Genomic DNA, 21,830 nt, shown 5'->3' on the forward strand with positions numbered 1-21,830 from the left:
ACGGAATAGTTAAAGAATAATAAAGAGAAACAGGAAAACAATGGTGTGAATGCTTAAAAGCATTCACACAATTAATCTGTCCTTCCTGATGATGTCACCAAAGCAGAAACTTTAATATCAGCACAGAGGAAGACTCGGGCACGGCTCAACGCTCCAGACGACATTTAGTGACAGTAAGTGACAAAACGCCTGTCAGAGCCGGCCTTCCAGCTCGCAGAGAGGAAATCATCATTGGACTAAACAATCAAGGAGGTTGAACTTGTCATTAATCAGTGTCAGCATCAAATAGGAACTTGTTTGCTGCTTTTTCCAGCTTACAAACTTTCTTCCAGAAACGGTCGAAGCTCACAGCTGTAAGGTTGAACCGATCTGGTCTGCAGCAGAAACATCGACACGAGAGCAAGAAAAAACACATACATGTGTCATATATCTTCCACGTCGCCTGAATCTGGCAGACTTTTCATTCAGAATGAGTTTCTGTTCTTCCTGAAGCACAGAAACAAAAACACTGAGACCAACATGGACACGGACACGTAGAAAGATCGAGCGCTGAGCTCAGAAAGCGTCCTTTCAGCTGGGCCTGTGGGACACATCTCTGAAACAGTGACTCATCAGTTTATTTCTGGAGCTTTATTTCTTTGCCAGTTTGTTTATGAAAAACATCCGCAAGTGTCTTGAGAGCACATTCGGGCCTCTGCAGAAGTAGTCTGGTGCTTTCATTTCTGAGCAGATCATTATTCGTGCAACAGTCAACAAAGCCTGCAAACAAATGACTCAGTGGTTTGTGAGTGCGAGCAGCTGTTTGTGTGCAGAGCAAAATAAGACTGAAAGCACAAATATTAGCAGCAACAGCAGCTGCGCTAATAAGAGTCTGTGTGTGTGTGTGAGGGAGGGAGGGGGGTCCTCTGTACCTTTGTCGCTGAAGTCATCCACCAGGACGATCTCTGCGATGAGCTCCGGAGGCGAGCGGTTGAGCACGCTGTGGACCGTCCTCAGCAGCGACGACCAGCCCTCGTTATGAAACGGGATGATGATGCTGGTGTTGGGCAGCTTCTCTGAGTACAGCTTCTGTTTACAGCTGCAGACACACACAAGTGCACGGATGAGAGAGGGAAACGAGTTTCAGCTGCTACATTTAGTTTCATGTCACCAAAGGATAAAAGTGGACGATTTGTCATTTCCAGGATCAGGTTCAGATCCCAGGCTGAAGTCTCAGATCCGTCAACAGATCCACACTCTGATCAACAGTCTGATGTTGTTGCTGAATATTTGATGGCTGATTTTACGACTCCCTTTGCAGGACCACATCCCTGACATGGTGGAAGAGTTGGTACCTCCATGCTGGGTCCGCCCCTCGTCTCTTGTAGCAGACAGACCACTGGAGACGGGTCACCTCACCTTGATCAGGGACACCAGTGCACCCCGCTGGAGCCGGACCAGAGGGAGGAAGCCCACCAACAGGTGCCTGGAGGTCAAGCCTTGGTTCCTGGGCTCAGCTGGGTTAGCATAAAGCCACCTCCACCTGAACCCAGCAGCTCAGACACTAAACTGGAAACACCTCAGTCTGAACCGTCATGTTGCATTTAATCCGACTTTCAGCTCATTGAAGTGAGCGGATTCATCCAAACATGTAGTTTAAAGGGAGGGACTGCACCTCTTCAGTTACAGAACAGAATTTCTGTTTCTTTCTTTTTTACTAAATGTTTTATGTCCTGGATGACTGAGAAATGACACCAACAGATGATCCGAATGTTGGTGTCGGATCCTGTCGATACTAGCGTGGTGGGATTGCTACTTGAGTTTGTTTCCACCTTTAACGAGTTGCTCCTGCTCCAGAAGGGTAATTCTGGAGGCGGGAAGCAGGAAAATCAAATGTAAACACCGGACGAAACAAACATGGCAGATAATCATTTAGTTGGCTCTGATTGCACAACAATTTTCGAATCGATGCACACACGCTGACATGTAGCATTTCGATTTACTCCCATAAACGGCGTGCTGCGTTTGAGGACAGGTCTTCCTGTGGGTCACTTCAGGACAGGAGAGAGGTCACATTTAAATCAGAATGAGAACAACCATGCAAAGAAATATAAAGAAATAAACAAATAAAAGTCGTATTCAGCATTAGGACCTGCAGTGTGGATGTAAGGCACCGGACTGACTGGAAACAAATTACAGTTCCAGTCTGCCGAGCTGTACCCCCATCTCATCCAAGCACCGAGGCAATCAGAGCTCCCATTCTGCTCAGTTTGAACAGATATTTCCACATGTTGAGGCAGCAGATGTGTTTCAGACAGTTCAGAGAGGACAGGGCCGCTCTGCAGCTGATGATTACATTAATATAAGCATGAAAGCATCGTTCTGTCACTTCTTCTGCAATCATCTGAGTTGGAAAACAAGCCTGGGTGGGTGCAGCCTTCCACAAAAAACAATAAAACAATGATATTATTGCTCAATTTAGAAAACGTCTGAAGAAGGAATGCCACAAAACAACTACTGACAAAAACTCCTCCTTCTCTAAACCTGAACGATTCAGCCCCTTTACAGGTAACCTGGGACTTCCATTTGTAATCATCTAAACTAATAAAAAACAAATGTTCTGATACACAAACTGGATGAAAATATGTGGGAATGAGGAAAAGTTGGAAAGTTTAAAGAGCTGAAAAGTTAAAAAGTGTGACATCATCCTGTGGTAAAATCTCCAAAAACCATCAACCTTAAACTGTAAAAACTATTAAAGATCTAAAAATAACAGTTCAGTCATTAAAAGTCTGACCACCGTCTCCTTCTGTCCTCTGTGTCCTCTGTCCTCCATGTCCTCTCTAACTGCATCCATATCTGTCCTTCTGTCCCTCCTCTGGACATGTCCAAACCGTCTCAGTCTTCCTCTCCCAGTCCTTCAACCTTTGACCTCTGATGACCTCGTTCCTGATCTGCAGGTTCACGTGACCTTACACGACCTCTCATGATCCATCAGGGTTCAGAATGAATGACTAAAGTCGGTCAGCTGAGGCAGCCATCTTGCCTTGGATTGGGAGTTTAATGCCCATCAGGTGTGGAGGTCGATTCAGTGATTAGTTTCATTACAATCTGTTCATGGAATATTTTGCTAACAGTATAAAAACCTGATCCCTTCACCTTCAGTGGTGCGTTTAGGAAGTCATGAACGAGGCTGTATTCTGTTTGTTTCCTCTCAGCTCTGATTAAAGGAGTTTCTGTGTTCAGATTATTATTAAAGGACTTGAACTGCTCACTCTGGCCTTCACCTAACAGAACCTGTGAGCTCGGCACCGGTCCAACCTGAACAACGTGCTGCTGTTTTAATAAGAGGTAATGAAGCGTACCACCTGCTGCCTCGCCCTTTTCTTCCCTCGTCGGCTCTTTGTGAGATCACAGGAGGAATCTGCAGAGGCTGTAATTATCTCAGAGGCTGCCTCACTTTGTGTGTCTCCATCACGTCATCGGACTGAGGAGTGAGAGGAGAGGGACGAATGGAAGCTGCCGGGAACCATCGCCAGACAGCCGGACCGACAACTCGATTCTGTCATTCTGCTCAATAGATTTCAGCCTTAGAATAAAGAAACTTTCTCTTCAGTTTGAGGAGGAAAATAATATGTATTTTTAGTGAGTTTAATTAATGTAATTGGAAACTTTGAGAACAGTTTAAGATTTGTCAGGGAAGCTTCTGCCTGAAACTAACATCAGTTTTGTAATATTCAGAGCTGATAAAATGCTGATGTTTTTATGTATAAACTGTAGAAGAAGAAAATGAGGGTTCAGTCATATAAAGGTCAACGTTTTGTGACCCGTTTCAGCTCCAAACAGGGCTGGGTTTACGACGTGTTAGAACAAACGTCTGGTCAGTGAGTTTTATCCACATTGAAGGACAAACCCCAACCAGAGCAGAGGATTCCTGATTAAAATCATTTTTGTTCAGGAAACTTGACTAAAAGAATTAATGATTCACACACAGAATTAAAAGACAGTGCAACTCACCCCTATGTAGTAAAAATACATATTTTCTTTAAAAACCCTTGGTCGTGTAGTTTGTACGGCAGCACGCCACACTCTTCTGATAATGTTTAGAGAAGGTGTTTGTCTGCATGAACACATGTAAGCATTTTCAGAAGATTTCAGAGATGTTCTCATTTAAAAACCCCACAAAGACTGGGTGCCAGAGAAAGCCTGAAAGCACCACCTACATTTAGGAGCATTTTCCTGCTGGAACACGGTTCAACCGGAGCAAAGCACACGAAGCTTTTAACTCTGGATGCTTTTCATTCACTGCTTCCAGAGCTTTACTCCTCATCACTTTTCCAGACTGAACTCCATTCCCCTGATAGCTGCAGTGTGGGAACATGAAAAGAACTTTCTGTCGAGTGCTCGTTTGATGGAGTGCGCTGCAGCGATGCCACGCTGGCGGAGGAGCGGAGGATGGAAAAGCCTTGTAAGGTTGCAGGATGTGGGAGACTCGTAAAACGTAAAGAAGGAACCTTGAGAGAGAAGCTGTTTAGAAGAGTTTGCTGCGTGAAAGTGATGGCAGGGTCAGGAAGAGGCACCTGTCAGGTGTCAGGCAGAGGAAAACCATTGAAGACTGATCCGTGACGAAGATGTTTACGAGATTTTATTTATAGGAGCTGCTGCTGGTGGGTTTATTCTCAGTACTTTGTTCTTTAATGAGTCAGAGGACAGCTGGAAGTGGTCCAAACTGCAACCACATGACCACATGGCTCCTCGTGATTCTGCAGCAGAAAATAATCAACCTCGTGGGCAAATAAGAGCAGAAAAACTCCTTGTTGGGACTCAGTCACAAGGTAAAGACGCAGCATTCGTTTCATCCCAGGTTTTAGAATCTGATGACCTGAAGCTGGGAGATGAAGGAGTTATAGTCGTGTTAATGAAAACTTAAAAATAACGTATGAAATTTCCACGATATCACTGGATACTGAGCGAGCTGTGAGCTCAGTCTCAGCTGCTTTCACAAATCTGCACCAATCACTGAGTTACAGGCAGCTTCCTGTTGTCTAATGTTGATGGTTGGACTCAAAATCAACCAGTTTTAGTGATTAGGTTCTCAGACTTTCATTAAAATCCATCCAGTTGTTCAGGAAATATTTTGCTAACAGACAAAGGCAAAAACATGATCACCAACGGTGATAAAAGTAACGCCTCAGATGAGCGAATTGGAAAAAGGTTCCAATCTAAAGCATTTTATACTTTTTAATGAACAGTTTGCTGTGAAATAATGATGATTGTTTGCCTGAATAACTGAGCATCTTTTGTAAGTTTGGTCATCATTTCACTGATATAGTACAATAAGTCTGAGTTTCAGGTCTCACAACAAAAGATTTTAACTAAACTTTATTTTTTATTCCGAAAGATACCTTTCAGGAAACTTCTGTAGGTGTGGATTTGGTCAGTAAGTTGTAAAACAAGTTTTAGTTCCAGTAAATGTTATCAGAACTGAAGGTTTACTGGAGTTTTTACCACAGAATCTGTTTGATGTTCTGCAGAAATAACTGGAGCTCAGTCAGATGGACCAGACCGTGACTGAGACGTTTGAGGAGGAATTTTCTTTTTGCTCACAAATGTTTAAATTGCATTAATTAAGTCTGCAGGACCTGCCTTCCTCTAAACAACAAGAAGAGCTTAAAGTTAAAGACTCTTTATTGGTTTGCAGTTTGGGGAGGATGAGAACTCATTGCTTTGTGGTTTCCTTTCACCAAAAATCAAAGATCCAACAGGACTCACTTTGGATGGCGGATGTCGGGGACGGAGCGGTTTAATGAGATCCTGTCGCTGACGTAGATGTTGAAGCCGTTCTCCCTGTAGGCCTGGTCGACTCTGTCAGCGTCCGTCAGAGGAAATGGTTTCCCCTGCTCGCCGTTACCTGCAGAAAAGCCCATCAGCACACATGACGACACAGGCAGGAGCTTAAAATGATCATTTATTAAACGGAGGTTTAAACAATCTTCTAATGTTGGGAGAGTCTCAAAGAAAGGGTCTTTATCTGGTTGAACTGTTATCATGAACTATTAATGCTAATGGCCATTCTTTCAAATCATGGTTCAGGAAAAAGAACATAAAAGCTCATTTGTCACAATAAATCTCCTGATCTTCTGATCTACAGTCTTTTCTAACTTCTTTTAGCTGGTTCAACATGTAAATTAAAATAAAATCTTAAAGCAGAAAATCAAAAACGTGTTTATTTCTTTTTGTCTGTTTGAAGCTTTTATAAGATAATTTCTGCAAATCATTTTCTTTATAACTTTCAAATGTTTAACATCAATAAAGAATACAGAGGTTAGAAACAAATAAAATCATCCACAGACATTAAAGTTTCACGTAGCAGAGAGGACCGTTTTCTCCACCTTTACCTCCTAAAACAGGAACAAACAAACCTGCACTGAAACACAACAAACATCAGGAAAGTTTGGACTCACCAGTTCGAGACGCGTCTCTTCGGATCCTTTCATAATCGTGCCAGTCTTTCTTCTTCTGTCCACCGTGTCTCCCCACCTGAGCGTCCTTCCCCACCTGAGCGTCCTTCCCCACCTGAGCGTCCTTCCCCACCTGAGCGTCCTTCCCCACCTGAGCGTCCTTCCCCACCCGGTTCACCTGAGGAGGATCAGAAACACAAAGCAGGACGGATGACGATCATCCAACCAACCACACCGACCGTTTCCTGCAGAGAAGGAGCACATTTTCTCCATCACACCATGGATGCGTAATAACAGGCCGCTGCCATGAAGAGCGGGCGATACGGTAACTGTCTGAGTCTGTGAGCAAAGAACCAGAGACCAGATTTAAATGAAACTCTCAGAAATTATTCCATTGGACAGACTGATGACCTTTTGGTTTGAGCTAATCGACATTAGCAAACACAAAAATAGCTATAAATCAATCTTGTTTTACAGATATTGAGCTGAAATCTGGTATGGTAGTAGCTGAGTGTCGTCCCCAACACATCTGTGTGAGCTCTATATTACTTTCTTTTAAATTCAGTTATTTTAGGTTTATTTACATGATGCTGATTCACAAACACAAGTCAGCTGAGGGTGCAAGACATAAAAAGTAAGATAATCTGATCCCAGTTCAGCAGTTTGATCCAGTTAATGAGGTAATAATGAAGGTTTTTCCATGTTTTTCTACAGCTGCCATATTAAAACTTTGCACTTGATGCCTTTAAACTTTGTCTCTGTAACTGAAAGAATAAATACTGAGAGGAAAATATAAACAAAGTCAACCTAAAGTTAAAATCATCTTGCTCCTCCTACACACAGCCAGCAAAGTTTAGCGGTGATTGTTGGACGATTTGCATTCTTATCTGGACAGATACAGTATTTCTTATATCCTTAGGGATAAAATGTTCATTTAGAAGAAGTCTGGAGTGTTGCAGCTCAGGCCTCAGTTTGGTCCTCAACATTTTAAACACGCTGAGCTTCTGCCACAAACCACAAATCCTTAACTGCTTTAAAACCCAGTGGATAAAAGACACTTTTTTATCATAATGAGCTACATGTTCCTTGGTTTTACAACCATTCAGCACACACAATAAGATTTATTTTCCCCTGGCCCTCAGTCAGAATCTGTTTCAGCAACATCATTTCTCCAGAGCTTCGGCTCTCACTATCTAACAGCGCTCTGCCGAGAGTTCATCCACAGAAAGTGTACTCTTCTATTTCATGCTTGACAAGCCTGTGAGGAGAATATCAATGCTCCAACAATCAAGTCTGCAGAGGATGTCTACACACAGCCACACACATACAGACAGATGTGGTGCAGCGCAGCATACAAAGTCCCTTCTTCCACTCAGTCATTCCACACACCGACTGATTTTCTCTGACTCTGCAGCGTGAATTAGCAGATCACAACACAATGGGGAAATAATTAGCTCGATGGGGGGGAGGCAATTTGGCAAACACTTTTAATACAAATGGCATCATGAACTGCAGGAAAACTACAAACTTCTCCTGAAACTTCCTGCAGATGAAAACTTTTTTTTTACCCCAGTGGTGGAAACCTTACCTACCTTTTCAACTAAAAGGTGCTCAGACCCCTGATCAGTTTAAATCAATTCTTACAACCATTTTCTTCAAACACAAAACCTCGTTTAGGGTCCAGGGTTGAACAGTCAGCTTCCAGGACCATGAAAACAGATAGACACAACACAAAGTTTGGTTTTCAGATACTCTGTTTTTAAAGGCAAAGTATTTAGTACCATTGGTGCAACCCAAAGTTTGCAAAGTACAGGTTTTTAAAAGCTTTTAAAATTTAAACCATGAAACAAACATGTGCAACATAAACTGAAAATAGATAAATATGCCAACAGCAGCACTCATCGTGCTCAGATGTTAGAAATTCTTTTATTTTGAAGGGCTGCGCTGTCAGAACTGCAGATTGGTGATTAGTTGTAGGAGTGAGAATTGAACTAATTAGCCTTTAATCATTACACAATTATGGGATGTTTCTCTGTCCATGTATTGGTTAAGTCTCAGATTAAGGTCTGGAATCTGCAATGATTCCTGATGAATAACACCTTAAAGAAGCGGCTCTTAAACTTTTCAGCTTTTGACCCATAAAAAAATAGTTGAACAGACTTGAGACGCCAACCACTGCTGGTTGAAGTACAGAAATATTGAAAATAAACCATTTAATAGAGCCTCATCAACAATTATATTAGTCTTTTTATCCATTTCTGACTACAGTTTCTCTATTATTAGTTAAAACTAAATATTAAACCTAATCTAATTTGATTTTTGAAGAGCTTCTCAAGATACCCACTTCCTGTTTTATGACCCACTGTGGGGTCTCCACCCCCAGTGCCTTAGAGTACATCAGATCCATCCATCCATTCTCTGCTTATCCAAAGTCTAAACCTAGAAATCCTCCTGGGGGATTCCAAGGCGCTCCCAGGCAAGAAAAAATATAGAAACCCTCCATCCAGATATAGGTTTGCTATGATCTCTTCCTAATGGATGTGCCTGGAAAGCATCCGCCAGGAGGCAACCCATTCAGGTGCCCAGATCACCTCAGCTAAGTGTTTTAGATGTGGAGCAGCAGTTTTACTCATAGCTCCCCTCACATGAAGGCTGAGCACGGCCACCAGGATCCAGGATCTGGCATCATGAGCTGAAGTGAGGGCTGAAACGTAGATGAACCAATAAATCATGAGCTACAGACAGAGAAACCCTCTCAGTACTGCAGATGAGGCCCCGATCCACTGATCCATCCCTCACTACATCCTGCCATCACTTGTATACAAGACACCAAGATCTTTGCCACACTGTAGTATACCAGTGCTGTTAGTGGTAAATATATATATATATAAAACGACTTGATCATTTAGATTCAGGGCATGGATGCATCATCCTGCATGATGTCTCATGCTGAACCAAAGTTTGATCAACTGAAGCAACATCGAATCAAACCACAATCAACAATAAATAAGTACAAGATTTCCTGCAGCGTTCTTCTTGACCCGATGAGGGCTCATCAGCACAAACAACCTTTTTCCATTGATCCAGAGTCCATTTTTATGCTCCGAGGCAAACCGAAGCATGGCAAGTTTTCTTAAGCCTACATGAGTATTCTCTTCACTCTGCATCAGACATCATTCTCAACTTCAATATCAAACAAAACTGACCTTTGACCAAGCCTGATAATAAACGTTTCCCATCTAAATTCCAACTGTACTGCTAGGACTAAAAATAATACAATTTTAGAGGTTTCAGAAATCTCCATTTTTGCTTTGTTTGGTTGATGTTGGTTGATAATTTGACCTGCTAACACAAGAAGTGTGTCCTGATATTATTTTTTAAAGAAGGAAAAGCTGATGATGGTGTTAAAGTTAAAAATGTTTGCTGTCTAATATTTACTGCAGTATTTTTCCAATGAAAGGCTCTTATCGTTAACACTTCTACAGCTGCAGTTACCTTGTTTAGCCGTCAGTATTCAGACAGTTCTGACTGAAAGTTCTTCATCTTTCACCTCCTCAGAACACCACAAACCTTAAGAATAGCTGCCCAGAAGACAGGCCTCCAATCTGACAGAAACGGGAACGAGTGAATAAGCTTTATGTAAAAATCTCTTCAGGTTCTTTCTGCCTGCATCCCTTCCCATCACCTCTTTCCTTGACCTCGGATTCCCTTTCAGACGCCCTCGGTGTGTCACATAAGGACCTGACAAGCAGCAGGACTCCATTTGTGCAAATTTATACTAAAGAGAAACAAGACTGTGCCGCCCTATTTCCTCCTGATTAAAATTTCATCGCACGTCGCCATGATATTCCTCTGGGGCGTTTCTCGCTGCTCGACAAGACCTTGAAAAACAAGACAAGGAGAGAGGCAAACTTTTGCAGCTAATGTGTGCACATGTTTAGTTTTGTGGAAGAGGAACGTGGGCGGGTGCCGAGACGGAAGATGGAAATTGAGACAGACAGTGAAAGGGCAAGCATGAAACGGAATCATCTCGAAGAACAGATGAGGGATAAAATCACAAGTGGGAGATAAATGTAGGTAAAACAAACGGCAAGTTTTCCATCAATGAATTATCAAAAAATGGTAAAGGTTTAAGCTCTCAATTTGTTTAAATTTTCTGTTTACAGCTTCATCAGACTTTTAACAACCAAGTTACCTGAGCCTCCGAAGAAGTCCATCATAAAATAATCATCCTGCCAGTTCTCAAATACAGCTTTTATTGTGAAAAACCAGGAACGCATCAAGTTTACATCAGCAGCAACTTTCCAGCTTTAACTCTTCAGAATTCAAGTAGAAGCAGAACAAATGTAATCCTGACGGAGGGTCGCTTCAGGAATCTACACATAAAGTTTGCTGATTCTCTACTGGAGAGGATTTTATTTTGAATTTGACAAGAAGGAAATTGTACGAAGGACACACCAGGAAGGAACAATCTGAGTTTTATTGAGAAAATTTACACTCTCCAGGAATTTTCTCTTCTAGATGTCATTTTGTCAGCCTAACAAACAAATACTCTGAAGGCTTTGTTTATTGTGTTTTAGTTTATAAAAATCTTTAAAAACAAACAAACAAAAACCATGTTTCTGTGCATATAGGATACAGAAACCTCTACTGGAACACGGTGCTTATTTGAGGTGAATTTGCTGTCGTGTGAAGATCAGCTGTCCTAAATGTTTTCTACTTATGAATATTTCTCTCTGTAGAACGATGAACTCCAGATAGTTTGAAATGACCTTTGACCCTTCCCAGACTGATGGGCAGCAGCAGCTGCTTCTCTAAAGTCATTGCTGATGTCTTTCCGTCTTGGTGTCGTGTTAACATCTGTTTGCTCCACAGCAGCTCAGACTAATGCCTCGTTTCCACGGGCTCTAATTCAGAAGTCCGGCTCTACTCGGCTCGGCTCGATAAAGAATGCATCGCGTTCACACCGGCCAGTTTGGTCTGTAGCAGAGGAACGCCTCCTCGTGTTGCGGGGGGCGGGGCAGCAGGAGGGGTTCGCTACGAAAACTTGGCGCCAGTTGTGTAAACAACGGAAGCGCTATGGACAACGTTGGCCCTGTGTTGTTGCTGTTTTTTAAACTTATGGGGATTCTCCTGAGACTTCAGGAAGAGAGGCGCAGTGGAAGAAATGCTCTGGATGCCGCCATTGTTGCGCGGAGTAGGACAGCTGTTATCTGCCGGAGATTTCAGGCTTTACAGGCCTTCAGCTGGGGGACAGACGGCAGAAACGCTGCAGGGTAAGCTAACTCTGTTGTTTATATTCCTACTGTTTGCTCTTTATGCTCGCATCTGGCCACACCCACGACCAATGAGTGAACAGGAGCTAAGTTTGCGCCGCCCACGAAGCAGGGCCGGCCCGGCTGGCCCGGCTGGCCCGGCTTTGAAGCAGGGACCAAAAAAACAGGGACTGGCCTCGAAAAAAATGCTGGTGGAAATGTGTGCAAAGCGAGCCGAGTAGAGTGGAGCCGGGACCTTTAGAGCCGGTGTAAAAGGGGCATTACCTTTCCTGATAAAAGATGATATTTTTAAGTAAATCCTAAAGATGCAATCTTAGAACTAAAATAAGTCTTTACTTTCAGCATTGTGAACACAAACAGTGCTCAGAAGATGACTGGAAACTGATCTGATGCACACACCGGCCCAGATGAGGCTCTGAAACCGAGCTGAAAATAAGGCCAAACACTGTCATCCGTTTCTCTGCCAAACTGCCTTCCTCTGTTCTGCTCATCACTCTCATCACACGGCTGAGGCTTCGTGCTGCCATGAACTCATCCCACTGTGGACTCTTTTCCGCTCTGTTAATATTCAAGACGCAGCAGAAAAAAACACTGATCCCACACCGAAAGAGTGACACCGCCATCCACACCGGCTGTGTTGTCTCCATTCAACATTCCCTCAGTAACGGACAGGAATGTAAAGTCTTTAAAGTGACAAAAAAAAGCAGGCAAGCAGGTGGAGAGAGAGAGCTTTGAAAGCTGAAAGGACAGGAACGTAACTCCTGTCAGCAGGCGGCATGCGGCCTCATTAAATTTAATGTAGCCTTTTAGTGGGCTATTTAACTGATGACAAAAGGCCACATGTCAGTCAGTGTTTGCATATAGATTCATAAAAGAGAGACTCAGAGTGTCAGTTCATACATTATCTGTGCATATTTGCATAAGGCTGGGGGGTGCAGAGCCTAAACCACCTGAAACCACACATCAGCTCCGTTGGTTCAATATTCAGCTACTCTGAAGGACAGGAAGTTGTTTGGTTCACTGACACAAACATCAACTCCTTACGTATCTGATACTGTAGTAAAAGTAGCGTGGTACTCTAGATTAGATAATACTACCAGATTTTAGCACAATATCTGTAAAACTGACTGAATTGTTGCCATTTTTGTTTGCAAAGGTCGATTAGCTGAGGTGTGATAACAGGACTCTGTGTAGAATTTTATATTCTCAAATCAATTTTAGACAAAAAAAACTGGAACTGATAGAATTTGTTACATTATAATACAGTCCTTAATGATTTTCTGACTTTTTCATAGTTAAGGTTTTTGTATTATGTGGATCTGCTAACAGAACAAGCGATTAGAAATTAAACATTAAATGCTTTGAAGATTGTTAAATGATTTAAAGAATATAATATGGAGGGTAAATGATCTGAGGCTTTTAGTTAAACTAGATATTAAATTTTGTGAACAAGTGAAAGAGAAGGTAAAGGACTTCTTTAAATTTAAATGTCAAACAAAACAAATATTTACTATAACAATTTGATATATAGACGACCTAAAATAAAATGCCAATTATTTCACAGCCTCATGTACAAATAATGATGAATAAAATCACAGAATAAAACAAAGCTGGACTGCGGCGCCAGGCTCCACCTGAGTTCGGTCAGTAAAATCAGAATCTGCTGGTTTTCCTCCCGCTGACCTGGATAGAGGGATTTACAGATTATAGGAAGTCTCTGAAATGCTGTCTGCATTTCTAACCTCATTTCCATGCAGCTGTGCTCTTAATCTGGCCAACAGCAGATTATGGAGCTCTGTGGTCAGATAGAAGGAGCGATGCTGGGCTTAAAGAGTTTCACACAGAAACGCAGCCCTGATACGACAAGCAGACACTACTACTGTTAGTACTACTGTTTATACTTCTGTTAGTACTGCTGTTAGTACTACTGTATTTTTATGTCGGCTCTGTGGTCAGATAGAAGGAGCGATGCTGGGCTTAAAGAGACAGAAGCTGCTGGGAGTTTCACAAAAACGCAGCTCTGATACGACCAGCAGGCACTGCTACTGTTAGTACTTTAACACTTCTGTTAGTACCTCTGTAATACTTCTGGGTTAAATATCTGAGAGGTTGAATAAGTTCAGAGACAGGAGGATTCTGTGTATTTTCCTTCAGTCTGCAGAAGTACTACTGTGGACCTTTAAGTTACTGAAGACATTAACTAAGGATCAAACATCCATCCAGCTTCAGCTTCTTGATGTTCTCTGTGTTCCAGGCGTTGGATAAATAAATAAATCCAATATTTTTTTTGTTTTTAGGATCCTTTAGTTTAGAATAAAAGCAAAGCCGGTTGTGTGAGCGGCTCAGTGTTTCTGATGGGATCGGATCATTTTATGTTTTTTCCATCAGAGCAGGAACAATCAGACCACCTCGGGTCAGCTCTTCTCCTTTTTCTGTTTCTTGTCATCCTGCTGAGAGCCGACAGAAGCCCGTCTTTTCTTCCCCTTCCCTTTCTGTCAGATCCAGCTCAAGCCCTCGAGACACAATTATTGTACCTACCTTTTTGTGTTTCACCTCACCATCTGCTGCTTTACCTCCACCTCATTCCCTCCTCAAACACTTCTCCAGCAACACAATTACCCCCGACTTCCCAGCTTCCCTTCCTGCAGCTGGGAAACAGGCGAATCAGGTCTGACTAAAGGTCTTCTTTGGTGAAGCATCTCTACAGTCGGAGTTTCCAGCCCTGATCAGTGAGACATCACAGCCTTTTAGCCTCACTTTCATAACACACACAGCTTTAAAACTACACCCAAGGAAAATCAATCTTGAATCTTCTTGCAGCTCTGAAATGCAAGAAGAAATAAAGACCTAGCATTTATAGATGGGATGCATATCACCCGCCGCCTTTCATGCCAGAGTTTAAACCAACCTTGAGCTGTTAGAGGTCAACGTGTGACTCATAGCTACAACTACACCAAAGCTAAGCTCAACATCTGTAGATTTAACTGAGTTACAGCCATTTTAAGTCTGGTAATGCTGATTAGCTGTGGCTGCCATCTTGAATTTAGGTGAATCCAAAACTTAAATTAGTTGTAGATGTTCGTCCTCCATTTATTTTGCTCTTTGTCTTCAGATACACAGACTTTGTTTGATGATTCAGGTCATGGCAGAAGAGGAGAGAAAAGCAATTTAAGGAGAAAATGGTAAAAAAGGAGCCATTTTACACACTGAGGAGGAAGCCACTGGCAGTGTGTGCCTGCCGATTCTCAGCAGCACTGTTGATCTCTTCCAAATCTCTGCACTCTCACTCTGGTTTCCAGCTCCGCTGCTCTTTGCTGCTTAAGCTGCGGATCTCCGGGCAGAGATGGAGGCGCTGAGACCTCCCTGGAAGAGAGACCCTGGGCCGCTGCCTCAAAGAGTCCCTCAGCTCCTAACAGGAGTCATTATCCACAGCTCTGCTGCAGCCAGAGATGCCACAGAACTGGACAAAGGCCACGCCACATGGCTGCCTCTGTGCCGGCCTCTGCGCCTGCTGCAGAGGTCTTAGATGTAAAAGAAATTCATGTCCAACCTCCATACTGAGACAGGCCTGTTTGAAACGTCTCACCTTTTGCAGAATGTTTGTTCTGCAGAAAGCATGGAGCAGTGAGTCAGTGTTTACTGAAACCCTTCCCATTCCCAAACCAAACAAAAGACAAGCCCTCCATCAAACACTTAACGAGGGTTTATGAGTCAGAATTCACACTGCTGTTCTCCTGCTTTTTCAAATTTATTTTCTGGACTTTTTTATTGCAATCTAACCACGTCTGCATACTTTGAGCTAATTTAGTCGTTGATGTACCAAATCATTCAGCTCTATGATTTCTTCTTTTTGTAACTTTTATATTATGGCATTGTTAGCTTTTATCTAACCTTTTGCTGCTTTTAGCTACTGTTCTGCTTCTGTTATTAAGTTTCAGCTTCTTCAGCAAACTTTAGCAAAAGTATTCAGTGTTCACACTGTATTTTCACACAAAATGCATCCCTTTCATCTTAAAACCTATTTGTGCAGTGGTGGAATTAGATTAAGGAATAAATATCCTTTCATGAAGTGCAGAACTCAGAAAATGTGAATGACAGAGCACATGTATCACTGCTGGAGGCCACGCAGAAGAGATTACCCCATGCCACTTAGGATGAAGCTGCGTTTCGAGAGGAGACACTGTGGGATTGATGTTTAAGAGGCTTCAGTGGGAACTCGCTGGCACGGCCAAGATGGCAGCCGCCGCTGGCTCCGGTCCAAAGCCTTCTGAGAAAACTATCCTTCACATGGAGACATGAAGAAGGGAAATACTTTTTTTTAATTGATTAGCACCAATGCTGCCAGCTGACTGTTTAACCCCGTGTTGTTGTACCTTGAACGCTGGCTTCTCTCCAGGCCCACAAGCGGTCAAAGTACGATGCTGCTCTGATGTTCGATCTTTAAAGTGATTCTGTAACAACACATCTTCAGGCTTCAAGAAGGCCAGAGGAGGCAAATCAAATCAAATCTCTCATTAAATGCATGTCAAACCTTTTTACCTGAGCTGAATTAGAAGTTAGAAGCCTAAACCTAACCTCAGGTTATGAAATTTGTGGAATTTCCTGTCTTTAAAAAACTGCTAACATGCTTCTGAGATCATGAGATGCTTTAAAGTTTCCTTTTTTAATGACCTAAGTTTTATCTAATTAATCCAGACATTTCATACAAACAGACTGAAAATCTAAATATTAGATGGCATAATGGTAGAAAGAAAGAAGTGTCAGAAATCGTTTTAAATTGAAGACAAAATGCAGTTTGTTACTTTTATTAGAGCAACACTGAGCCCTGCAAGAAAGGCTGCAGCTATCAAATATTTAACTATTAACCACTTCAATAATCCATCAATAAATCAACTTATCAGATAGATTAGACCTTTGCTCTCCACGATGTCTCAAAATGTTTTCTTTTCAATTTCCCGTCATGAGTAGCTTTTTTCTGACAGCTGACCAGAAGCTCTCCTGTTGACAGAAAACATTTGCAGCTCCAACCCTGAATGTCCAGGTGTAAAAACCATGCCATCAATAAGTATTAATTAATAAAAAAAACTGGTCCAAATCCACACAGCTTCATATCAAAAGTGTATTTCAGTAGATTAAAGCATAAATATGGGGCAGCTACCAACCTGGGTATAATGTGGGCAATAAAATAATGCGCACAACCTAGAATACAGTTTTACAAACCGTGTACACAAAGCAGGCCGAAATGACTTTAGTCAAACTGCATCTGAAAACGTGCCCATTTTCTCACAATGTTCTTTGAATTTTAATGACAAAGCAGTGACACACTGCCTTAAATGAGGATAAGGTGAAAACATTCAGGAAACTTTAGACAGCATAAAAATGGAACTATCTTATGTTAAAAGAGGAAATACTTTTCCTAAAAGTCATTAAACCTATTTAGGAAACTGGTTATTAGTATAAATCTATTCATTGTTTATCCTGAAGCTTTACTTTAATGCTCTGCCTAGACAACTTTTGCAATGTGAGCCTTGGATTCTGGGAAAACTGGGATGGGCATTTTTGACTAATTCGTGTCAATTCCAACCTAATCCTGACAGAAAACAAGTGTCTTAAAGCACCACGTCCAAAACAAACAGGATTAACTTCATGTGTCTGTAGCTTTTTGTGCTGGATTTCAAATCATTTGGCTTGTTGGTCTCTCTGTCATCATACGAACATCATTTTCTGTTTACCACCATCATGTCCCTCTTGTTTTTGAGACCTGCAGCCAGGAATATGTTCCACCCCCACCTCCCTAACCCCATCGCTTGGCGTCCTCTTCGCAGGCAGGACTCCGAGCCTCAGCCCGCTCAGCGTGGGAGGTCTGCTTCCGCAGCAGGGACAGAGGACAGATGTGGCTTACATAATGATCAACAAATCAGTTATCTTAGTGGTCCTAATCCTGCTAGCATCCCTCCATCCCCCTTTGCCTGGCTTGTCACGCTGTGCCAGGCTTTGGCGTGTGGTGCCAAGCCAAGAAGCCCGAGGCTCGCTGCTCCTACCCAACGCTGGTTGGATCGACCCCATAGGCTCAGCAGAGGCAGCTTTTCCAGCTCCACTTGGAAGCAATTAGCAACATTAGTCACGAAGGGAACAATTGGGTCATTGGATCATGGCTCTGGGTTCAGCAGACAACAGGCCAATATGTGAGCAAAATGTAAAACAAAGTGGGGATAGGCAGCACTTTGCAAACTGTTAGACTCCAGTTCATTCGCTGGTTCATAATAGAAAAAAAAAACCCCACTGTAGAACTGCCAATTAGTTCCAGCTGACTGAACACATCAGGGTACAGAGACTAATGACGAGCATCAGTTCGACCGAGCAACAAAGAACCAAAAATAGAATCAGATTCAAGAGTAAGAACAAAAAACAGCCCACAATGCCCGAAAGATCAATTCATATTTTCTGCTTTTCATGTTTAATTGCTCCAAACAATAAGATTCATTTATCCAGGATGTGATACTTGTGAGATACTTGGAGCAGAAATCTACAGATTGAAAAGCTTTTGCTTCTCACAATGAACTTCTGTCCTACTTTTAAAAAATGGTAGCTATTTTAATTATATTAATACTAAATGGTTTGAATTTTAGCTATTTGCAAACTTTTTTTTTTAAAGTAGAACAAGCCTGTTTGATAAATAAAAGCAAAGTGAAATGCAAAAGTTCACACAATTCAAAACCTGATTGGCCGAGACAAGGGTGCAGAAATCTGAAAGTCTTCACCTGGTAGAAAAGGAAGAGTTTTACCCTCGAAAAGGATAATCTGGTTTATTTAAGCACAGTTTCTGAAAACCTGACTGTGACTCTGAGTTTGATGACAGGAGGAGGGTTTTCTGGGAAAGAAGCTCCAGGTTTGGTCTGAGGTGCAACATCTACAGGGTGAACCATGCTTTGAAATTCTTATCCATTTCAGAAATAGAAAAATAATATATACTATAACAAGCCCCTCCCCTTGACAACATGCTAACTGTTGTCTCCTGCAGGTAAGACACTAACTACCTCCACCTGCAACAGGTCTCAGATGTATCCTTTACCCAAACCTGGGGGGGCAGGACCCCAGCTGGACCGATTCCTGCATCATAAATTAGCAGTGGGTACCTTCAACAACGGCCCGTTTCTGTACCCTGAAGTACCTTTAAAGGTACTAACACAAGGTACCTTCACGGTACAGCTGGAGCAACAAACCAGTTCACCTTTTTTAGGTATATTTCTGTACGTTGACTCTCATGAAGGTTTTTACAGCTGCTGGGGTCTCAGATGTTTCTTAGAGAACAGCCTTTAAGTTCAAAAGACTTTTTGAGGAGAAACATTCAGTTTTCAGCCACCAAAATCAGAAAATCATATTTATAAGAGCTAGCTAAAATGTCAGCCGTGGTTTTAATTCACGTTTAAAAGTCACACAAACCGGTGGTTCAGACCATCGACACTAAAATTCAACGAGAAGCCAAAGCAAAGACTTTACTAACTTGGTCAAAAGATTTGATATAACTACGCTCATACAAAGTCAGCTGAGTTTTTTCCTTTCCTGTGTTAAATTACTGAAGTTATATCAGATTTAACTGATTATAGTTTTCTGAAAACAAACTGAATACATTCAGAAACTAAAATTACTGCTGCAACAATCTGAGCGTTCTCCAAAGCATAAAACAATAAATCAATTAAGAAAAACAATCAGAATTTATAGCATTTGAATCTTCAAACAGCTTGTGTGTTTATGAATTGTTTTCATGTCTAATCACTGTCAATAAAAGTATGTTACAAGACAAAAACTAAAGATGGGCTTCATGAATCCTGACACTGTTTGTCAAAGTCACTCAGTGGAACAGAGCAGAGAAATCCAGCCTTCAAACAGCTGTTCAGAGTGGCCGCCTTCCAGCTGAAAGCCACTTAAAGACTAGAAAATGAGATCAGCTACCTGAGTTCAAACTCTTCCTCAGAAGCCGTGTGAGCTCCAGGAAACAGTTATTGCACCGTGATCTCCACAGCTTCACAGGGAAACAGGACGGCAGAGGCTCGAGAACAAACACAGGCAAGATTTTAGCCTGAGAACTTGGTGGTGGGAAGAAAACAGAAAACAAACCCCAGCAAACATCAACCACTGATGTGCTTTGTATCGAGAGCTCCTCTTTCCATTTAATACCAAAACCAGATTATACAACAACAACATCCTGAAAGAGGGGAATTCACAACACACCGCCTGCTCCATCATCTGCTGTTGGCAACTTTTATCAGATACATCTGATCTTTCCTTGGTGTTCATCAGTGGACGCACATTTTGGATTTTTGATGATGTGTGCTTGAAATCTGCCAAAACCCAGGCTACATTTTACTTTACTCCAACACCTTAGCTAAGGTTTAAATCAAACTACCAACGATACTGTACATCCCTATTCTTTAAATATTACTGATATCATTTTAGTCCTGTTAAAACTGAACTTCAGCCTTTAACAGCAGGTTCTTCTGGACCACAGGGATCCAGTTCACAGACCTGAGAACTGTTTGAGGAAGATATTTTTGCAGCCTTATAATGATGTTTATCAGGTCTTTTTAGCTCCTGCTTCAGAGAAGGAGCTTTCATCGCTCAACAGTGATGTGATTGGTCGAGCATGTTGAACGCTGAACATTAAAACTGCATTTGTGCATAAGTGCTCCAGCAGAAAACAGACTGATCTGGGATCAAACTTTAAAAATAAAACCAGAGATCCACAACAGAAGAGCTGAAGCTGCAGAATCCTCCATCGCTGTTGGTGAATGTCCCGTGACACTGAGCAGCGTCGGCCAAGTGTTGCACAATCACCGCTTCCCCTGGTGGGGTGAAAGAAAACATGGAGGTCCTCAGAATAGCTCAAACTGTTTGGTAGCACATGAGCTCTTCTTGGTTCCATGCAGGACTATTTTATAAATCATCCAATCTAACATTCTGGGTAGCAGCTTACAGTTTCGGATAAATCATTAAAATGATGATTGATGGCATAGAGTTGTAATTGCTGATGTTTTTACTAGCTTTATGTTTCTTCACATCAGCTGAAATGCTGATCGTTTTCTGAGGTGGTCAGAAGTGTGAGAGCCTCTGCTTCAGACTCGCTCTCCTCACTGCTGCTCAGATGTTAATGACACAGCAGAGCGAGAGCAGAATACTGCAGCAACCTGCCTCGGGTAAAATGGTTCATCTGCGATGGACACTTATCCTCCTTTCCCATGATGCTCGGCTGATTTAACTGCCATCCCTGTCGCTGGGCTTATCAACTTATCTTTACTGCTGTGCAGCCAGGCAGGTGATGTGGAAAAGCTACTGCATTGTCTTTTATACACACATAGATACAAAGCTTTCATCTCATATGTGCAGAACCCAGAGAGGAGAGCTTTTAAAAGCTGCAGACTCGCGTTTCTCACATCTAAAGCAGGACGGCACACGGTAAACTCTCTGAAAAACGAAGAAAATGCAGGTCAGGTGGTCAAGTGCCCTCTGAGGAAACCCTTTCCTGCTGCTAATATATCTGATAACGCACCACAACAAAGACGGCTTGATGTAAAGAGGAGGTCAGGTCAATGCACATCCTCAGCCGGTTAATCAGGAACATTTTGCAGCTGATGAGGAACTGTAACGACTACAGCAGTTAGCAGCGGGGGGGTCTGTAATTCCTGCTCCGTCACGATTACTTGAGCCTGATAATGGGGAGCAGGACGGGTGGAATGAAAGTTCACAAGACAAAAAACACAAATGGATGCAAGAGAAAGAATCTACACCTTGAACTAAAAGCATTATTACACTCACACTTTATTCCACTTTTATGATTCCAGAAATTTGATTTACGCTAACTGAATTCTCTATTTTTACACAGAAATAAAGTCTGAATGACCAACTTTAACATCTGGTTTAGTTTGGCTTTTTTAAAATAAAAAAGAATCAGCAAATCTAGATTACAACTGAATCCAACAGATTGTGAAATCTGCATTATTATAAAAATAATCCATCCATCCATCCATCCATCCATCCATCCGACCATCCATCCATCCATCTATCCGTCATCCATCCATCCATCCGTCCATGCATGCATCCATCCATCCATCCATCC

At 42.1% G+C, this 21,830-nt stretch overlaps 1 protein-coding gene across 3 annotated transcripts in view; it reads right to left on the reverse strand.

The window, feature by feature from the left end:
- The window catches only part of LOC108245654 (polypeptide N-acetylgalactosaminyltransferase 10), a 65,184-nt gene that overhangs the window by 35,167 nt on the left and 8,187 nt on the right, over window positions 1-21,830 (reverse strand). The window contains exons 2-5 of one of the 3 annotated variants that reach the window (XM_017432746.3): window positions 6,610-6,618; window positions 6,444-6,573; window positions 5,752-5,890; window positions 912-1,078 (exon numbers count right to left, since the gene is read on the reverse strand). In XM_017432746.3, coding sequence (XP_017288235.1) covers window positions 912-1,078; window positions 5,752-5,890; window positions 6,444-6,573; window positions 6,610-6,618 — 445 coding nt within the window. Of the gene's footprint in view, window positions 1-911; window positions 1,079-5,751; window positions 5,891-6,443; window positions 6,619-21,830 lie in introns of all 3 variants that reach the window. The other 2 variants (XM_025009702.2, XM_025009701.2) reach the window with 2 other exon arrangements.

This window comes from Kryptolebias marmoratus, linkage group LG13 (assembly GCF_001649575.2).
Source record: "Kryptolebias marmoratus isolate JLee-2015 linkage group LG13, ASM164957v2, whole genome shotgun sequence".
Lineage (NCBI taxonomy): Eukaryota > Metazoa > Chordata > Actinopteri > Cyprinodontiformes > Rivulidae > Kryptolebias > Kryptolebias marmoratus.